The 19,124-nt window shown below is 33.9% G+C and overlaps 2 protein-coding genes and 1 pseudogene across 2 annotated transcripts in view; 1 reads left to right on the top strand and 2 right to left on the bottom strand.

The window, feature by feature from the left end:
* Positions 1-19,124, top strand: part of LOC127941903 (coiled-coil domain-containing protein 74B-like) — a 267,944-nt gene that overhangs the window by 87,033 nt on the left and 161,787 nt on the right. The gene's annotated exons all lie outside the window — the stretch shown is intronic.
* Positions 1,344-10,119, bottom strand: LOC127941901 (serine/threonine-protein kinase Nek6-like). The gene is made up of 10 exons (XM_052537353.1): positions 9,955-10,119; positions 5,407-5,484; positions 5,087-5,227; positions 4,789-4,851; positions 4,594-4,704; positions 3,863-3,971; positions 3,664-3,771; positions 3,421-3,515; positions 2,732-2,845; positions 1,344-2,060 (listed from the first exon to the last, which is right to left on the bottom strand). Exons 2-10 carry the CDS (start codon positions 5,467-5,469, stop codon positions 1,950-1,952), a joined length of 915 nt encoding a protein of 304 aa, XP_052393313.1. The 5' UTR covers positions 5,470-5,484; positions 9,955-10,119; the 3' UTR covers positions 1,344-1,949.
* On the bottom strand, positions 10,059-16,083 carry LOC127942235 (LIM/homeobox protein Lhx9-like; annotated as a pseudogene).

Genomic DNA, 19,124 nt, shown 5'->3' with positions numbered 1-19,124 from the left:
GTGTGAGGTTGACGTAGTTGAGTTGTTCAAACTGACAATATGTTTGGTGATTTTTCTCTTACAATCTTTCTGTTAGCATCATTATACATGTTTTGTAGAGCACCAAAGTGTATTTCCGTTTTATCTTGTGTAAAACATCAGTGTTGCAGTCCTGATTAGATTCATGTGTGATTAGACTTTAGTTTCTTTGCAGAAGTTGCATCTTCTTTCATTTCATTGGTTTTTCTTGTGTATGTGTATTTTCCTCACAGAACTGGAAACTACAGGTACAAGCATGGAACTACCGGTGTTCTGACGAAAACTGTGACTCCTCTGAACCTGGAGGTGGTGGAGGAAAGTGTGCAGACCATGGACACCTCCTGAGATGACTGAGATCTGTTTGTTTCCCCCATAACCATTCTCCCCAAGTCTTCTGTGGTGGTTTAGTAATTTTTCATTATTTCCAATAAAAGAATTTGTGAGTTGAAGTTTTCTTTTCTTGTGCATCTTCTCTGCCATTGTTTTTTTATTTTAAAAAGCATGGGATCATTTATTTTGGATTACCCCTTATCTTGTGTTTTTAATCTAAATTAAATACTGGATCAATAAATGTCAAGATTTTTAAAAATATGTTTGAAAGAAGTCTCTTCTGCTCACCAAGGCTGCATTTATTTGATCAAAAACACAACAGTAAAACACTAATATTGCGAAACGTTATTACATTTCAACATAACTATTTTCTATTTGAATATATTTTAAAATGTAATTTATTCCTGTGCTGCAGCGCTGCATTTTCAGCATCACAACTCTAGTTTTCATTATCACATGATCTTTCAGAAATCATTCTAATATGCTGATTTCCTGCTTAAAAAACATTTATTTTTTTACCTAATTTTCCCTTCAGGGTTCGTTCTTGAATTCAAAGTTAAAAAGAACAGCATATATTTGAAATATAAATCTTTTGTAGTATTATAAATGTCTCTACTGACACTTTTGATCAATTTAATGCAACGTTTTCCTAGATTTTACTGTGCCCAAACTTTCAAATGGAAGTATGTACGCATACATCATTCTCCAAAAATTGTGAATATATAATTTGAGCGAAGATGTGCTAAAGTTACTGTAGCTGAAAGGTTGAAATGCAAACAAGTAAAAGTTTCACTTGTATTGTTTTGTTTGATAAATTATAGTACTTAACAGTATACCTGTTTTTCTACAATGGGGTGCTAAATATTCAATATCTCAATTGATAATAATTTGGGTCTTCAGAAAACCAGGGGGGAACGAAAACCCTGATTTGAACAACACTTATGAAAATAGTTTAAAATGCTTCAGATGTCCTTCCAAACAAAGTTGTCACAAAGTCAATATTTCCAGTTACATTTTATTGTTAATTACACATTTAAACATAAGACAACGTTTCCTTAAAAAATAACATCTCTTTGGAGCAATGTGTGTAATGAATTCTTTCATATGACAGATATTTGACCAAGGAACAAAACCGCCGAACTCACCGTCCAACACACGTTTTTCTTTGCGAAACACTTGACAATTTTATGTGTGTGTGTGTGTGTATCAGAAACATAAAGAGAGATAGGTAAACGCAACAGTATGGCTCTTTATATGCTGTTATGAATATAAGCCTACAGAAAAAGTATGTATAAATGGAACCACCTTGCTTTGACATCATCAACATGAGGCACTGGTCACCTGACCAACTTTCTCTAAACCAATCAGCATTCAGCACTTTGATACATCATTCGAAGGCACAAAAGAATATATCGGCATTCCTTTCAATACAGATCTAGACAAACGCTCAGCTTAAAACAGTACAGACACTGTTCGCATTCTCTCTTTACTCATTTCTAGATCTTTCTATAGCTTGATCAGTTGGACTGAGATAGCAGAGATCGCAGGTTTGCGCAATGGTTCTCCTCATTGCTGCAGGTGTGTGTGTGTGTGTGTTTGTATCAGGTGCTGGACGTCCACATGTGCATCTGTTTTGCATACTGCAGGACGAAGCTGATGTCGGGCCGCTGGTCGGGTTCAGGGTTGATACACATACAGACCAGATCTCTGAGCTGCAACACATACAAGGTGTGCAGTTTACAAAACTGTTCACATGCTGTATTTTCATGATTTGATGGTTGAGATGGGCTGTTGCAAACGCTAGTGAGCTGAATACCTAGACAGCATCTCTTAGTATTTCATATTTGATGCTAGAGTTCAAAAGTTTGAGGTCAGTAAGATTTGTATTTGTTGAAGGAAAAAAATGGAATATTAGAATGTTTTTCTGAAGGATCATGTGACACTGAAGACTGGAGTAATAATGCTGAATATTCTGCTTTGCATAACTGGAATTAATATTATTTATTAAATCTATAATTATTATTAAATTAAATATATTAAAAAAGAAACCAGTCGTTTTAAATTGTAATAATATTTCACAGTATTACTCATTTTACTGTATTTTTGATCAAACAAATGCAGCCTAGGTGAGCAGAAGAGTTCGCAAAACTCATACAAAATGTACAGACCTCAAACGTTTCAAAAAGGAAGTGTATTTTTGTTTTCCAGGATTACTACGTTTTCTATCAGAATCATGACTGTTATTCTTGCAATTCAGAGAGCTTTTGCCTTTTTTTCCGTCTTTGCAGAAATTGCAAGATATTTGTGCATCGTGTGTTTCTGTGCTCACTGGAGTATTGAGATGTCAGCTTCACTCACCGGTGTAAATGTGTGTGTTATGTACCTTCTGTGAGTAGTGCTCTGGTGGCAGAGGAGGGTAATCGCACTGTTCGATCTTTTGGCACAGTGAGAGCAGGTTCATCTTGTCACTGTAGAAGGGGCTGTGCAGAGCTGCCATCTGAGACACACAAAAATCATTTTCAGAATATTAAATAAATATTGCAGTTCAAAGACTCCAAAAACAAATTCCTGGATTCAGGATGGATTTAATTCCTGGATTTAAATGCATTATATGTGTATGATATTTATTTATTGATTTTAAAGAAATTAATACTTTTATTCAGCTAGGATGCATTAAATTGTTCAAAAGTGGCAGTAAAAATTATAATGTTCCAAAATATTTCTATTTCAAACAAATCCTGATCTTTTGAACTTTCTATTCTTTAATGAATCTTGAAATAATCACAGTTCCCACCAAAATATTAGGCAATACAACTGTTTTTTTTTTTTTTTTTACTTTCAAAATGATTAGAATGTTTCTTGAGCATCAAATCATCATATTAGATTGATTTCTGCAGGATCATGTGAGACTGAAAATTCAGCTTTGAAATAAAAGTAATAAATTACATTTTAAAATATATTCAAATATAAAAAAGTTCTTTTAAACTGTAATAAAACTCACACTTTATACTGCATGGGTGAGCATAAGAGACTTGCTAGTACGCAGTTCTGAATGTGTATGTGTTTGTGTACCTCATACAGCAAGCATCCCAAGGACCAGATGTCCGATTTAAAGTTGTAGCCGTTTTCATGAATTCTTTCGGGAGACATGTAATAGGGAGTTCCAACTGCAAAAGACACAGACACATGTTAAGCAGGTATGCAGTTCCTGTGCATGTATGAATTTGAATCGACTGGCTAGTTTTGTTATTTCAGCCTTTAAATATGCATGACATGTGTGTATATTTGAGTGTTTGTGCGGAAGGTCAGTGGTACCAAGAGAGTGCGCAGCAGTGGTTTTGGAGCTAAAGAATCGACCTAGCCCAAGGTCACCGAGTTTGACCTCTCCAGTAGCTGTGATGAAGACGTTGGCTGGTTTTATATCTGACACACACACACAAACATTCACAGAAGAACAAAATAAATGGGGGAACATTAATGTAAAAATCATGTGTTTCTGTTTCTGCGAGTGTACCTCGATGCATGACTCTGCGGGAGTGCATGTGTTCCAGTGCGCTGCACAGCTGCACGAAATACTTCCATATCGTCCGTTCAGGAATCAACCTCCGCTTCTTCTTAAAATACTACACACATGCCAGGGTTACAATGGTTAACTAAAACGACTACTAAAACCATAAACATGGTCTTTTCTTGACATTTTTTTAACTGAAATAAAAAACAAACTTATTTTATTTCAACCAGTTGCAAAGATGCTTAGTTTAAGTTGAAGTACTAAAATAACTAAAATTATACTAAAAACACAAACTTACAACTACATAAACCCCCTTTCTCTCTCTCTCTCTCTCTCTCTCTCTCTCTCTCTCTCTCTCTCTCTCTCTCTCTCTCTATATATATATACATATACAATTTTAAAATGACAAAAACACAGCTACATTGCTAAAATGTTAATACAAATACAAAATAAATACAAAAATTTAATAAAAAATTAAAAAAAAAAAATTAATCTAATAAAATAAACTTATACTTAAAACTAAGACTTAAGAAAAATGATATTTTGTATATATATATGCATATTTAAAAAAATAAAAAAATGACAAAAACACAAAATAATTAATCAAACTATATCTAAAATTGAAAACAGAGAATGTAAAAATCATATCCTTTTCAAAATATTAACAAAACTGACACATGCACACACACACAAAAAAAAATTTGGCCCTCTATAACGTGTCGCAAGAGAATGACCTTAATCATCTGGGAAAGGTCACCGGCGCCTGCTAACTCCAGAACGATATTCAGCTCGTTGTCTTCAATAAACGAGTCCAGATACTTAATGACGTTTGGATGGTTCAGTTGCTGCAATCACAGAATGAATATGAAACATCACCAACTTTCACAAACAGAGACATGAGTATGAGTTTAAAAATGCACGCTGCTAACCTTTAACAAGTCGATCTCTTTAACGCAGTCCTGCCGGGCTTTAGCATCCATCATTTCAAAGATCTGAGAAAATAACACAATATTACAACATCCGCCCAGACGCACGATTCTTTCAAATTTGGTAATTTCATGTTGAGTAATAAATGAAAAAAAAAAACGGGTTCTTGGTTCAATTGCACACTTGCAATGACGAATTTATTATTGCACATGGATTTGCATTACATTTGCATTTAGTATACAAACTGCAACAGTATGAGTAGTACGTTACAATGCAGTTTAAAGAAATCTAATCGTTCACCTGTACTTTCTTTAGTGCCACTTGCTGGTTGTTCAGTAGACACGTGGCTTTATAAACCTCACTGAACTGACCGCGGCCGATCTTTTTCTCAATGAGGAAGTTAGACGTCAGAGAATAGAATCCATATCCTAACATGTTCCTCTGAGAAGACAGACAGAGGAACAGAAAGAGAGTGAGAGTCAGAGCAGTGCGGTTACCTCAGCGTCATTGTTACGATGATTCAGAAAAGCTTCTGTGTTCTGTTGATGAGTGTAATAACAGCGTGTACCCAGGCGTGTGCCAGCAGCTGCACGTGTGTGTGTGTGTGTGTGTGGTCAGACCTGGTCGTTCTGTACAGGCACTGTGTAATTTTGATTCTGATCTTGAAAGCTGTTCTGCTCCATAATGATATTCCAGACCTACAGGCAAACACAAAGGACAGAGTCAATCAAAAGGCAGACATTTGCAGCATCTGTTTTATCAAACGGTTGCTTTCATTTCCAGACGGCTGCTTTGTTTAACTGTAGTTTTTCAGTAACAATAAAAACAATCCTCGATTGTTCAAACAAAAGCTGGAATCAAATAAGCAGCTGTCAGTACTTTAAACCAGCAATGGATAATTACAGACGAGAATCATTATTACATTTTCTCATATTTAGGAGAAGTGACTGGAAGAAACATAGAATTAAAAATTGAATTTTTGTAATAAAACATCCTGCATTTTTTGTGCGTTGGCCTTTTGATGACATTCAACAGATATTCAATATTTGTATTTAGGGCTGCTTTATTTGATTAAAACACAATAAAACAGTATTTTCTATTTGATTATATTTTAAAATGTAATTTATTCCTGTAACACAAAGCTGTATTTTCAGCGTCATTACAGTTTTCAGTGTCACATGATCCTTCAGAAATCATTCTAATATGATTTGCTTAGGACACAAAAAATATGAAAACAGATTCATATTTTTATTTTATTTTTTATTTAATATTATATTAATTATTTTAAATAATAGCTTTATATTGATTTGTTGATGAATGGAATGTTCAAAAGAACAGCTTTTATTTTAAATATAATTTTTGTAGCATTATAAATGTCTTTACTGTCACTTTTGATAAACTGTATCTTTACTGAATAAGATTAAATAAAAAAACTGAACCCATCTTTTAAACATTAAATCAGAGGAACATTTCAATCAATAAAAATAAGTAGCTTTAAAATGTATTATGTGAGTAAAATGCAGTATTTCAACTGTTGCTTGCAAAGCTTTATATTACCAGCAAAAGTTTTACAAACATAATGTGAATTTTCAATATATCGCCCAGACCTATGCTGCATACACACCAACAGGTGTCAGCATAGTCTAGTCTAATACCACTGCCATTTATGCCTCTAAAACATGAAGAACATTTTTAGTTTTATTGAAACAAAATCTTACTGACACTAATCCTGATTCTAAACAATTAACATTTCCCCCAAATTAGTATCAATTATTTTTTTTATGAAAACACATGCATTGCAACTTCTTCCTGTCCCTTTGCACCCAGTTTCAGTAATTTTCTTTTTTCAAAACACCCACATTCAAAAAACTGAGGGAAATTCTTTCAAAGTTTTTAGGTACTACATGTTGGACATGAAACACATTACAGATGAAAAGATAAAACCTTCTGGAGAAGTGCAGGGATACACCACATGCTACTTTATCCTGAGAGCGATTCTGATACCTGCAAAATGATGCTTTATTTGAGCTCGACAGTAATGACCACACCTAACAGACGGGATCGCTCACGTCTCACTTACACCTAGCCCGTTAAAAAAAGGTCCGTTTTGGTTTCAGCACCTATTCAGGATTAGTGTAACCTGAGAAAAGTGTTCCAAAGAATTCATCTCAATCCGCTGTATGTGTGCAGACGCATTGGGAACAGTGGTTAGTGTGAGCGAGGGTGTGTATAGTCTTAAGGCCATGTGTTTTCTTCTGCACTTTATGGCTTGACATGTACAGACAGCTCCTGTTTTATTTTAAACCAAACTCCAGACAGCCCTACTGACCCACATTCACAAATACACACAAACACAATATGACTGATCCTGTAACATTCTGTGCCTTTGAGGCATAATAAAGAATTAGCAGAATGAGCGCGTTCAACACGTTTGTGTTTGTGTGCGCGTGCACATGTGCTCGTCAGAAGCATCTATCCAAAGTTATAGAGTTATTTTTGGATATATATTTGGAGATATATATGCAAATGTACAAATACATATCCAAAAAAGTATTTATCTATCTATTGTTACAAAGTAATACGTATATTTTTGGATGCATATTTGGAGATAGATAGATGGAGATAGTATGCTAAGAGAAAACGGACTAAAGGACTGTAAACGATATAGCTAACATGAGTACAGTAACACTGCTGACTAATATAATCGTAATCATATAATAAAACAGATCACAAGTACACAGAGCACATCTTTTTCTCATTAAAACAAACAAAAACAAGTTAGTCCCTGCTTACAGTGATGGAGAAAAAAAGAGAGATTTTGGGGAAGGGAAGGAGAGGGTGGTCCAGTACCAATTTCCTTCCATTCATGCAGAGAAAAATACAGAGGAAGAATTCTTTTCTACCGCCTGCAACAGTGCAGGTCTTCACACATACACACACACACAAAAGGGAACATTATAACAAGACACATATGCACGTGCAACACTCTGTTCAAATTGTTTCCAAAACCACAATGCTTATGTGTGCTTTCGGTGTGTATTTTCAGACGGGTTAGCGGTGAATCGCGTTTTTCTTAGAAACCCTAGAATACTTAGAAAGCTGACAAGCATCATCGTCCTAATGCTTATCAACACAAGATTTGTAACACAACGGCTATATTAAGAATCACATATAACACAACTCTTATGAAAGTGTATACTGTTTCTAGCATGTGACTTTTCTGGATTGGAAAGGGTTCAGTAGATGGATATATATATATAAAAATAACTTTTTTCAAAAATAAATTAATTAATAAATACTATACTTAGTAAAAAAAAAATGCTCTGTAAAATGCTACTGTAAAATGATAAATGATGATAAACGGAAAGATGGTACCAGATATGGTGAAAAACTAAAAACAAGATATGTAATTTTCATGTAAACTACTTTGCTTTACTTATTATTGTGGTCATCAGTAGCCTATATTTTTGTGTTAAAAAGTAGTTTTTAGTTATATTAACAGTATATCACTTAATAAAATATAAAAGTTGTAAAATAAACAGGTACCGATGTAATCTCATAATAATAGAAGCATCGTCACATTTCTGATGTTTATTGGGTAAATTTAACATTATATTTTTAGGAGATAGATAGATAGAATATTAACTATCATGCATTAAAAATACTCACTAATGCTAATATTATATTATATAATATAGATGTGTTCAGCAGAAGAAAATTTAAATTTAAATCTTTTCAGATTAAGGTCGAAGGGTTTCAGATTAGCGGTGGTCTTCAAGCATTAGAGTGCGCGCGGTTCAAGCAGTCTGACTTCCTCTAACTCTGGTGAGTCACGCGCATCTGTTTCCGCCCGGTAAAATGCCACAGATCTAACAACTCAGTTGCAAAAAACCCCGTCACATATCCACAATCTCCCTTCCAAAAAGGCCCGAGCGTGTACAGAAACCCACACACACGTGTCTGATCAAACAGCCCTGCGTGATAATATCATTTGACTTTGATGAAAGAAGCCCACATCAGTAAAGCCTAAATCGTTATCTGCCACAAAAATGAACAGGTTTGAGTTGTTTGGCACTGAACCACTGAGCCTGGATGAAAACAAAACAACGGACAGTTAAAGTTATTAATCACATTCAAACAGAACTAATTAGCCCAAATAGCCTATTTTGACAGGAAGAGAAGCCATGAACGTGATAAGTGACATATCATGTCAGCTACTTAGTTACCCAAGTTTATGCTGTTTTAGAAATATTGGGAAGACAATATTTTTAAGGTTTGTTCGTTCATTATGAGTTACTGAATGCCACGTGATTAATCATAAGTAGTATTTTAATTACATTTTTAATGTTAATAGCCTATATATTTTTTTGTTTATTGCTATCGAGCAGTGTTTTTGACATGGTTCCTTTAGTATGAGTCATCTCCATGAAAAGGTGAAAAAAAATACTTTTTTTGTGTGTCCCAAAACACGTGAATGGATACAAACAAACAGTGTGTGGGCGGAGTCAGAACGGCAGCTTTTCCTTATAAAAAACAAGCGCTTTGAAATACTATCATACACATAACCGAACAATAAAACAGACTTATTATCATCATAAATGAACCATAATCACATGCAAGTGTTGATTCGGAGCAGTACGTTATACTTGCACATATAATCGAAGTTGCAGTGTGAAGGTGGGTGTTCCCGTTCAACTAGAGGAGCATTTATTTAATGTGCCTTTTATACTGTCTTATTCCCCCTATACAGTATTTACAGTGCGATACAATTGTTTTGGGTTTATTTATTGACATTACAGCTTCTGGAAACAATATAAACGAGAAGAACTAGGTCCTTATATGCATAAAACAGATGCATGAACTTTCAAAACAGATCTACTTTCCGCGCAAGAGCATTAGATTGTGAACTAAAGCATATGCGACACTCGCACTGCCTACCTTGCGTCGTTTCTTGTAAACTCAATTCAGATCAACTAAACAGACATGTGTTCATTTAGATATTCTCTCTTTTTTTCTTATTGCAGTACAGCGACATTATGCACCCCAATAATAATTTGGCACGATCCTTCACTTTAACATGAACACGTTGTGCAACTGTAACGCGAGGCGCTCGAGCATCGTGTTTTCACAGCAAATTGGGTTAAAAGTCATGCAGCAGTTGTACTTACCTCTCCAGCGCGGTGCCTCAGACATTTACAGGGCAGAAAAATGCTGCAAAGCCCCTTTGGTCAATTTCCAGATTCACAAATATCACGGACCACGTAAGTTTGAGTCACACCCCGCGCATCACATGGCTGTGATCTGTGACTACAGTAAGACACTTTCTCTGTGAGACACAGTAAGGGGAAGAAAAGAAGAAGAAAAAAAATCTGATGCTTCGCTTTATGGTTTGCAGATTAAAATTCTTCTCATTATTGAATGATAATAATTAGTTTAATAATTATTATTTATTTTATATTTTATTTAAATGTTACAATAACACCACCACGTAATAACGACTACTACTAAAATAATATTAATTATTATTATTATTAGTAGTAGTAGTCATACCAATAGTATTTAACAGTGAGTCATAATACTTTTTTATATTATTTAGTTTATTGACATAATGCCACAACCACATAACAATAAGCAGTCTGATAATTATTTGTTCTATATATTTTTACTTAATTTGTTTTTAACAATATATTTATATAAGAATAAGTAAAAATATAACAAAAATAGGTAGTCTAATAATTATTTTTTATAATAAATTATTTGTTTTATTTCATTTAACTGAAATAATATAACAACCACCTAATAATAATAATAATAAATGTTGACTTTTATCTTTACAATTTTTAATAACACAGTAGTTGTGGTATATTGATAGAAAACAGCCTAATACGTCCCAAACCTGATCTTTAGGATGTGTAATTTAGGCGGGTTGATATTCTATGACAGTGCCATGACGTCATTGTTTCGGTGTAACCCCAAGGGCAATAACGGTACGACAGTAAAACCCCCAGACTCTTCATGTGGCCTGCTCTGGTTTATGGAAAGCGGACTCACACCTTTCTAGAGTTTGCTGTCTCTCTCGGTCTCTCGCACGCACACACGCTCATTTTCTGCCTGAATAGTTTTCATTCTTGTGAGGAAATTATGAACAAATACCTTTCAGACACGTGTCTGCCTTAACACACAAGGCACCCACAGACACCATGTCAAAGTTTGCTGTTGCAGACACAGTCGTGTTTGACACGTGTTGTACTAGAGGAAGTGGCAAAGAACTCTGTTTAGTGGCATTAAAAAAAGAATGACATAAAACGGTAGAGTATGTGGAGGACTTCTGCTTTTTAATTTTAAGTGTGTGTGTGTGTGTGTGTGTGTGTTCGTGCGTGCGTGCATGTATAGAGGAACTATGAATGAATGTGTGGTTTGTGAATTTTTATGATTCTTTCTTGATCAGTCATAAGGCATTTCAGTAATTTGAAGTACACATGCGCCCCCTCGAGGTTTGAGAGAGAGAGAGGGAGAGAAAGAGACTGTAAATGGCATTATATTTTTGGACAAATTGCATGAATACAGTAATCATTCAGACCACAACTACTCAGTGATTTTGTGGAGCATTAGAGAAGTTTAGGGAAATGGGTGTCAAATATAGATGATATAATATACGTTTTAGTTTTATATATATATATATATATATATATATATATATATATATATATATATATATATATATAGTGTGTGTGTGTGTGTGTGTGTGTGTGTGTGTGTGTGTGTGTGTGTGTGTGTGTGTGTGTGTGATATATATATATATATATATATATATATATATATATATATATATATATATATATATATATATATATATACAGTAAACTTTTGAAGTGGATCAAAACCTTTAAGTTGTCCTAAAACCAAAACGATTGCCGTTCTTGTCTTAGGACAAATTTGATTAACTTTTTTGATCCACTTAAAAAGTTGACTTGTATAACCCATATATTATAAAATATAATGTTAATTTAAATACATTTATTTAAATGTTACTTTTGAATATATTTTAAACTCTTTACAAAGATAAAACGATAGAATATTAAGCACCTTTACTGTATAGAACACCACTTTTAATATATTTAAATGAATTTAAAACATTTATTTGAATTGTAATATTTTTCTAAATATTACACACACACAATCAAACCGTGTGTGTGTTTATATATATATATATATATATATATATATATATATATATATATATATATATATATATATATATATATATATATATATATATATATACACACACACACACACACACAACCACAAGCATGAATTGTGCAGCATATAGAAATAGTCCAACTCAAACAAAACCCTTTAAAATTATTTTCTACGTTCTTCTTCCTCTTCCCATTTTCCGGGTGAAATTCTTTACTCAAGAATTTTGAAGAACCCCTAACGAAGAGAAATTCCTGAAAATATTTTCTGCAATGCAAAACTAAGATTTCATTAACAGCTAATAAAAATGTGGTCCTGGAAGAAGGAGAGCAGCGGATCTCTTTCTCTTTTTGATGCTGTGCACGCATATCTCCACCAATCTCTCCAACACTGGCGGACTTCAGTCTCAGCTCGTAACTGCACAATGCAAAGCACAATCACCTCAGTAGGGATCACGACAGTTACACTGGATAAACTGTGCACACGCAGACTCTCACACACTCAACAAAAATAGGAAAACAACACATAGTACACACACACCGCTCACCAGAGAAGAATAATCAGCACCACACACTCCAGTGCTGAATAAACAAACATCTTATTTTCAGAATGTGAATACTTTAAGCCATTAATCTTATTCAGAGAGTTCAAATAAAAATAACCACATCTGATTTTTCTTTGTGTGTGTATGGGTGTGTGATTTTATGTATGTGCAAATATTCTGTTCGGTGTTAATTTTAGTCCTGAAAGACCTAAAATGATGATTTACAGTCTTAATGACTTGATATTAGTAACAAACTACCGTTCAAGAGATTGGGGTTTTGAATGTTTGCAATGCTTTTTTATTTTTAAGGGTGTAACCAAAACGCTGATATGAAGGTAATAAATTAATAATAACAACTACTTTTAAGAGTGGTAGAGGAACTCAGAAGACTTTGACGAGGGAGCACTGTGACTGGCTTATGCTGTTGTGTTTTGTGTGTGTTGTGATGGAGAGGTGCCAGTGGTGCTGGACGGATGGGGACGTGATTGTGGAATTGTCGCAAACATTGTCTATCTCATAATTCGGGCTTTTTTCTCACAATTGTAAGTTTACATCTCGCACTTCTAACTTTTTTTCTTGAAATTATTAAAGCTTGTTACACCAAAAAATATAAATGTAATTGCAACTTCTTTTTTCTCTGGATTAAAATTGTAAATCTTGCAGTTTCTCTCATTTTGTCATACTTATATATCTCACACTTCTTAATTTTTCCTCACAATTGCTTGTTTAAATCTCACAATTCAGACTTTTTTCCAGAAAAAATATATCTCAAAAATCGCAAGTCATAATTTGTAATTGCGAGTTTAAATATTGCAATTCTGACTGTTTTCTTGTAGTTCTGCAATTATGGAATAAAAAAAGGTACTTGTGACTTATCATACAATTCTGACCTTTTTACTTGCAACGAGTTTATATCTCACAATTGTGTCTTTTTTTTTGTTGAATTCAGAAGTCTGAATTGCGAGATGTAAACTCAGAATTCATCTTTAGGATTCAACACCACTCGAAATTGTGAGATGTAAATGAGATGTAAACTTGCAATTACAAGATACAGAACTGTTAAATATAAACTCTGTTTATTTCCATGTATAAATAAGACTTTTAAAGCCACATTTTCAATGTGGTCTCAGACTTGTGGAGCCCACTGTATATCTAAGTCAAGCAAAGGTCCAGAGATGTTTTTCTGACCTGGAGCACACGTTTGGTGAGGCCGGTTTTCTGGGCGAGCTCTTTGAGGTCTTTGGCATCTGGACTGTGCTTGTGGGTGAAGAAGTTTTGCATGCTCTGCAGCTGGTGATGCTTGAAAGACGTTCTCATGCATTTGGACTTCTGACAGCTCACTCTCTCCGACAAGTCCACACCCATATCGCTCACATCTAGAGTGCACACAAACAGTTAATCATCACATATGACTCACTGAAAGACTAAAGGCTAGGGCATTACCATCAACACTAGCAAACATTGTCTTCTCATTTTCAACTTCTGCATGCATTTCCTTGAGAACAAAGTAACAGAACTATGATAATTCACTCTTAAAAACTGTTTTCTATAGAACATGGTTTATTACAGTCAATCTATAATATTTATAGTGATAATTAATAAATGAAAAGTTGTTTTAAATATATTACCAAGTACATTATATTTTTTTATGTTACTTTACGTATTTTGTTAGTACATTTACATATTAACAATTAAAATTGTATTAATATTAATCATTGTTTTATTTACATTTATATATTTAATGAGATCTGACTTCATGATGCTGACATATTGTTTGATAAGAAGTATTAATTTTTTTATTCTGTTAATCTCAAATATATTTAATATGTATTACCGATAAAAAAATCTGGAATAATTAAGATAGATTTTTTTTTTTAAACAGTAAATGTCTCTTATGTTATCCAAGGCTGCATTTATTTTGATAAAAACAATAATATTAATAATAATAAGTATAAGCAACGATATTCTGAAAAATTATCAGTTTGAGTATATGTTGAGTATTCAAAGTCATATGATCCTTCATAAGTCATTCTAATATGCTGCTTTGGTGCTCAAATATTAATAAAGGTTCTTGTTAACAATGTTGAAGTTGTTTTTGCTGCTTCAGGAAACTATGATGCATTTATTCCTAGAATTCTTTGATGAATAAAAAGGTAAAATAATTATTTATTTTTGTTTTAGTTACCACAAACTTTTGAATGATAGTGTATCAAATAAATAAATAAATAAGCAGCACAGCTATTTTCAACAGCTTTTCCATTGCATAAATAGGAAACATTATAACATTTTTTTTTTTACAATATTACTGTTTTTATTCTCTTTTTAATCAAATAAATAAAGACTTTGTGAGTATAAGACTTTAAAAACATTTCAAAGACAGAATTATTCTAAATATTGACAGGTGGAGTAAAAATACAGATTATTCAAATAAATACAATTATGCTAATATCTAAAATGCATACCTGAAGTATAAGAAACATGGTCTGTTGCATCAAAGTTTTTCCTCTTCCGGGCCAGTTTTCTGTGCACATTGCAAAGGGAGCCCCTTCATTGCATTTGCCGCTCTCAGGGTTTGGCTCATGGAGACATTTCTGAATAATAGAATTCTGTAAGACATTCCTTCTGCAGCATCTTCTCGAAATGTACCCGGCAGTTCACTGACATCTCCCTCATCCTGTAGTGATCTCCAGTGAGCAGCACTTTGTCGCAGGTGGCACAGGAGAAGCAGCTCAAGTGTTACACCAGATCCCCGGTGCACATCACCAGTTCGGCGGCACAGATTCCCAAGTGGCACCGCACACATCTTTGTGAGGAAAACCTCCTACTTAAGAGAATGCAACTTAGCTTTATTAATCAGATATATTTTAACTTTGGGCAACTTTCACAAAACAATTTAGTGTTTATAGCATATTTTTTCTTCACATTTTCTAAATCTAATTTAAAAGCTTTTTTTAAATTTTGATTCAATTTTATTAAATGATAGCTCTGTTCTTTTTAAATCAGTGTCAATAAACAACAGGTTCATATTTTGACAATATCCCTATAGTGAAAGGTCAGCGGTCGTTAAATGAACTGTATTTTCTTTGTCTTTTTCTTCTTTTTTTTCTGGTAAAAAATTGTGGGGATTAAACAACAAGAACAACAACAAAAAGTACTAAAAATAAAACTACTCTGGGAAATATTCGCTGGGGTAAAAAGCCTGACAACTAAACCCTGTGTGAAGTAATGGCAAAGCGGTGAGTAACAGTCTCATTTCGTAGTTGAATAGAGATATTGTGTCTAGGTTGTCTATAAACAGGCTACATTTATTTTATCTGTAACTTAGTAGGCAATTCCTTACAGTAAACGTCTCCCGGTCTCCGTATTTACTGAAGCACGTGATATCTGACTCCAGGTCAGCGTGACACGCGCTGCATTTTAAACAGCGCTCGTGCCACCTTCTGTCTGCCGCGAGCAGGCATGAGCGAGCTGAGATGAGCGCGCCACAGCCATCGCACACCGGAGATTCACAGCCCTGGAACACCACAGCTGAACATTTACTGCAATATCTCATCCTGAATGTCATAATTGTATTTTATTTATTTATTATTATTATTATTATTATTTTTTTTTAAATGGTTAATTCTAGCTTATGGCTGTGTACGAGTTCTCGTTCATTTTCAAACATTCTAATATTTTGTGAATGCATGAATATTTTATATATTTATGTGAACAATAATGTTTTGAAGACGACTACTTCTTCATTAATCAGCCTAAAAATAATCCATGGATATTTTGCCACCATTCATAGGCTATATAGTTTGTGAAGTTTACTGTAGCCTAGTTGTGCCATGCAGAACTTGTGTATTTGCAACATTACAATTTATACACAACAAAAATATAACGGTGTTGAATATTGTTAATACGTAATTTTAACCTAATATATATTTTAAAACACAATTGTCAATTTTCATATTAATTAATGCTGTAAATGTTATATACTGAATTCAATATTCAATGTCTTTTAAACACATCTCAGGTAAAATAAAAAAATGTACGTAATATTGTAACATCTAAATTAACAGTTTTTATAAACTCAAAATGATTATCTAACATAAATCAACTTGTTTAATACACCTATTGACATACAAACTGTTTAAAAATTGCACATTTTTACTTTTTACATTGCTGTAAGTTAAAATAAAAAAAATGGATTTATCTATTAAATATTTTTACAGAAGGATAAAATCAATTTCTTAACGATTCATTGTTTTCCATGTTGAGAGCAGTAAGGTCCTTCGAGTAGCAAGAAATAGCTTTTCCATATTAATTTTATACTAAGTATGTTTCAACAAGCTTGTGCATTCTATTCTATTCTATTCTATTCTATTCTATTCTATTCTATTCTATTCTATTCTATTCTATTCAGAAACAGCTCTATTCTTAAATATACAAGGAAGGAGGTATATGTAACCCCAATGTAACCCCAAGTAAAATACAATATACTGATACTGACTGGAAATGATTTGAACAATAAAATTATCATAGAAACAATTGTCACCTAGTCAGAGATAATATACTAGGCCTATAATGTGTTATATACAGAGGTGGGTAGTAACGAGTTACATTTACTTCGTTACATTTACTTGAGTAATTTTTCGGGGTAACGAATACTTTTCGGAGTATATTTAAAGATGGGTACTTTATACTCTTACTTGAGTACATTTTTTGGGAAAAATCTGTACTTTTACTTCGTTACTGTGGGCGACGCCCCTCTCGTTACTTTATCTTAATGCAATAAATGCTTCAGTTTATTCCAAACGCGCCGTCTACTTTTCTCTCGACAATGAGCGATGCCCATTCGCGAATGATTCATTCTTTTGAGTCAACTCTGTTCAAAGGCTTGATCAAACCAATTGGCAAACGAGTGAATTGGTTCATGAATCAGTTTGAAGGAGTCGTTCAGTTCCCTGGAGAAACGCGCTGAGCATCTGAAGCGGTTCACTCAGAGTTGTAATGTTTAAGATCATCAGCAGCGTTGAAAACGGGGCTATGGAACTGCACTGAATTGAAAGCTAATCTGCAAAGGCTATTCTTTGCTTGCGATGGAGATCCTTATTAGATGAACGCGTGTGCTGTCTACTGTTTAACAGGTAATAACTTGGGCTACATTCGATTACAGTACACGATACCACTGTGACATTAGTTTGTTGTACGTGTGTGGCTTATAACAGGTTGAATGCAGCTTCCAAAAGACAAAGAATTGCCGATTAAGATTTTATTAATTTTAATACAATCACACCAGTGAGAGTACGTTCAGCAAGTCATATCATCAGCTGCTAAATTCAGATCTGTGATCGCTTGCTGGCGCTGAGCCAGAGACAGACGCGTTTTTACAGCGCTGCGCATTAACCAATCACACACGGTTCTGTTGAGCTTTTGAATGCAATGGCCAATCAGAGGTGTTCCGATGAGTCATCGCTGAAATGCCGGTGCTTCCTTCACTCGCTCACTCACTGAATACCTTTCTGGCGAATTCTCTCGTCGGAAACAACAAAGTGCAGATGTGTGTACGAATCTATAATTAAGATATTGATTTCACAGTGTTAACAGTTTCAGTGATTTTAATGGTAGTTTCTGAGAGTGAATGAAATCTAGACTGTCAGTGAAAATTATGTTTAATAATGTAAATGTTATTTGCTCTCTTTCTGAACAATGAAAGATTAGTAGCAATATTTATATCACATTAACTTTCAATGTTAAATTCACATTTAAAATAAAGTCAGTCGTATTAAAAATATGTTATGGCATGACACCTATATTTGTTACTTAAATAAACAGACAGGGTTTTATAATAAATTACATAAATTGGATTAAAGGCTGATGAAATATATACATTTATACACACACACATACATTACATACATTTTTTGTCTATATATCTATATAAAAAAAGGCTCCGTATATATGACCCAAAGTAACTAGTAACTAACTACTTGAGTAGATTTTTTATCCGATACTCTTTTACTCTTACTCAAGTAACTATTCAAGGCTAGTACTTTTACTTTTACTTGAGTAAATATTTCTAGAATTACTTTTACTTTTACTTGAGTAAAGTTTTTGGGTACTCTACCCACCTCTGGTTATATATATAACCTATACCTGTGTTATATAGCCTTAATGTTGATGTAAAATTTATAAATATATATATAAATGTATGATTATTATTTGTGTGTTTCTAAAAGAAAGAAAGAACAATGCAATAACACTACCAGCAACCTAATTCTAAGTTTATTTCCCATCAGCAGGCTCCGTAGGCACCCCAATCGACAAAATATCACAGTAGACTCTGACTCAGTCAAAGTACTCCTGACATTACACTCATCCACACTGACCATCTGCCATACAGCTGTGACAGTTGTTATTGCAATTCATTGTTGCAATGCCCATACTACACTCCCGTCTGTGTCAGGCGACTCGTATGCCACGGATTCGTCGCTGTGTGGGAAATGTAGTTCGGCGTTGCGTCGATCTTTAGCCGGAGACACGCCCAGAAAACTACTACTCCCATAATCCCCCAAGGCCGTAGTACCGTGATCCGCGCGTGGAGACCAT

The sequence above is a fragment of the Carassius gibelio genome, chromosome A21 (genome assembly GCF_023724105.1).
Source record: "Carassius gibelio isolate Cgi1373 ecotype wild population from Czech Republic chromosome A21, carGib1.2-hapl.c, whole genome shotgun sequence".
Taxonomy (NCBI): domain Eukaryota; kingdom Metazoa; phylum Chordata; class Actinopteri; order Cypriniformes; family Cyprinidae; genus Carassius; species Carassius gibelio.
This window is presented reverse-complemented; position numbering and strand designations above follow the sequence as displayed.

What these genes read in the sequence shown, in the direction of transcription:
- LOC127941901 (XM_052537353.1), bottom strand. Translation starts at nt 5,469, where the DNA reads ATGGAGCAGAACAGCTTTCAAGATCAGAATCAAAATTACACAGTGCCT. An exon ending in CCGCAGAGTCATGCATCGAG is followed by an intron (nt 3,772 to 3,862) that starts GTACACTCGCAG and finishes TGTGTGTGTCAG; the next exon opens with ATATAAAACCAGCCAACGTC. An exon ending in TGGGATGCTTGCTGTATGAG is followed by an intron (nt 2,846 to 3,420) that starts GTACACAAACAC and finishes TGTGTGTCTCAG; the next exon opens with ATGGCAGCTCTGCACAGCCC.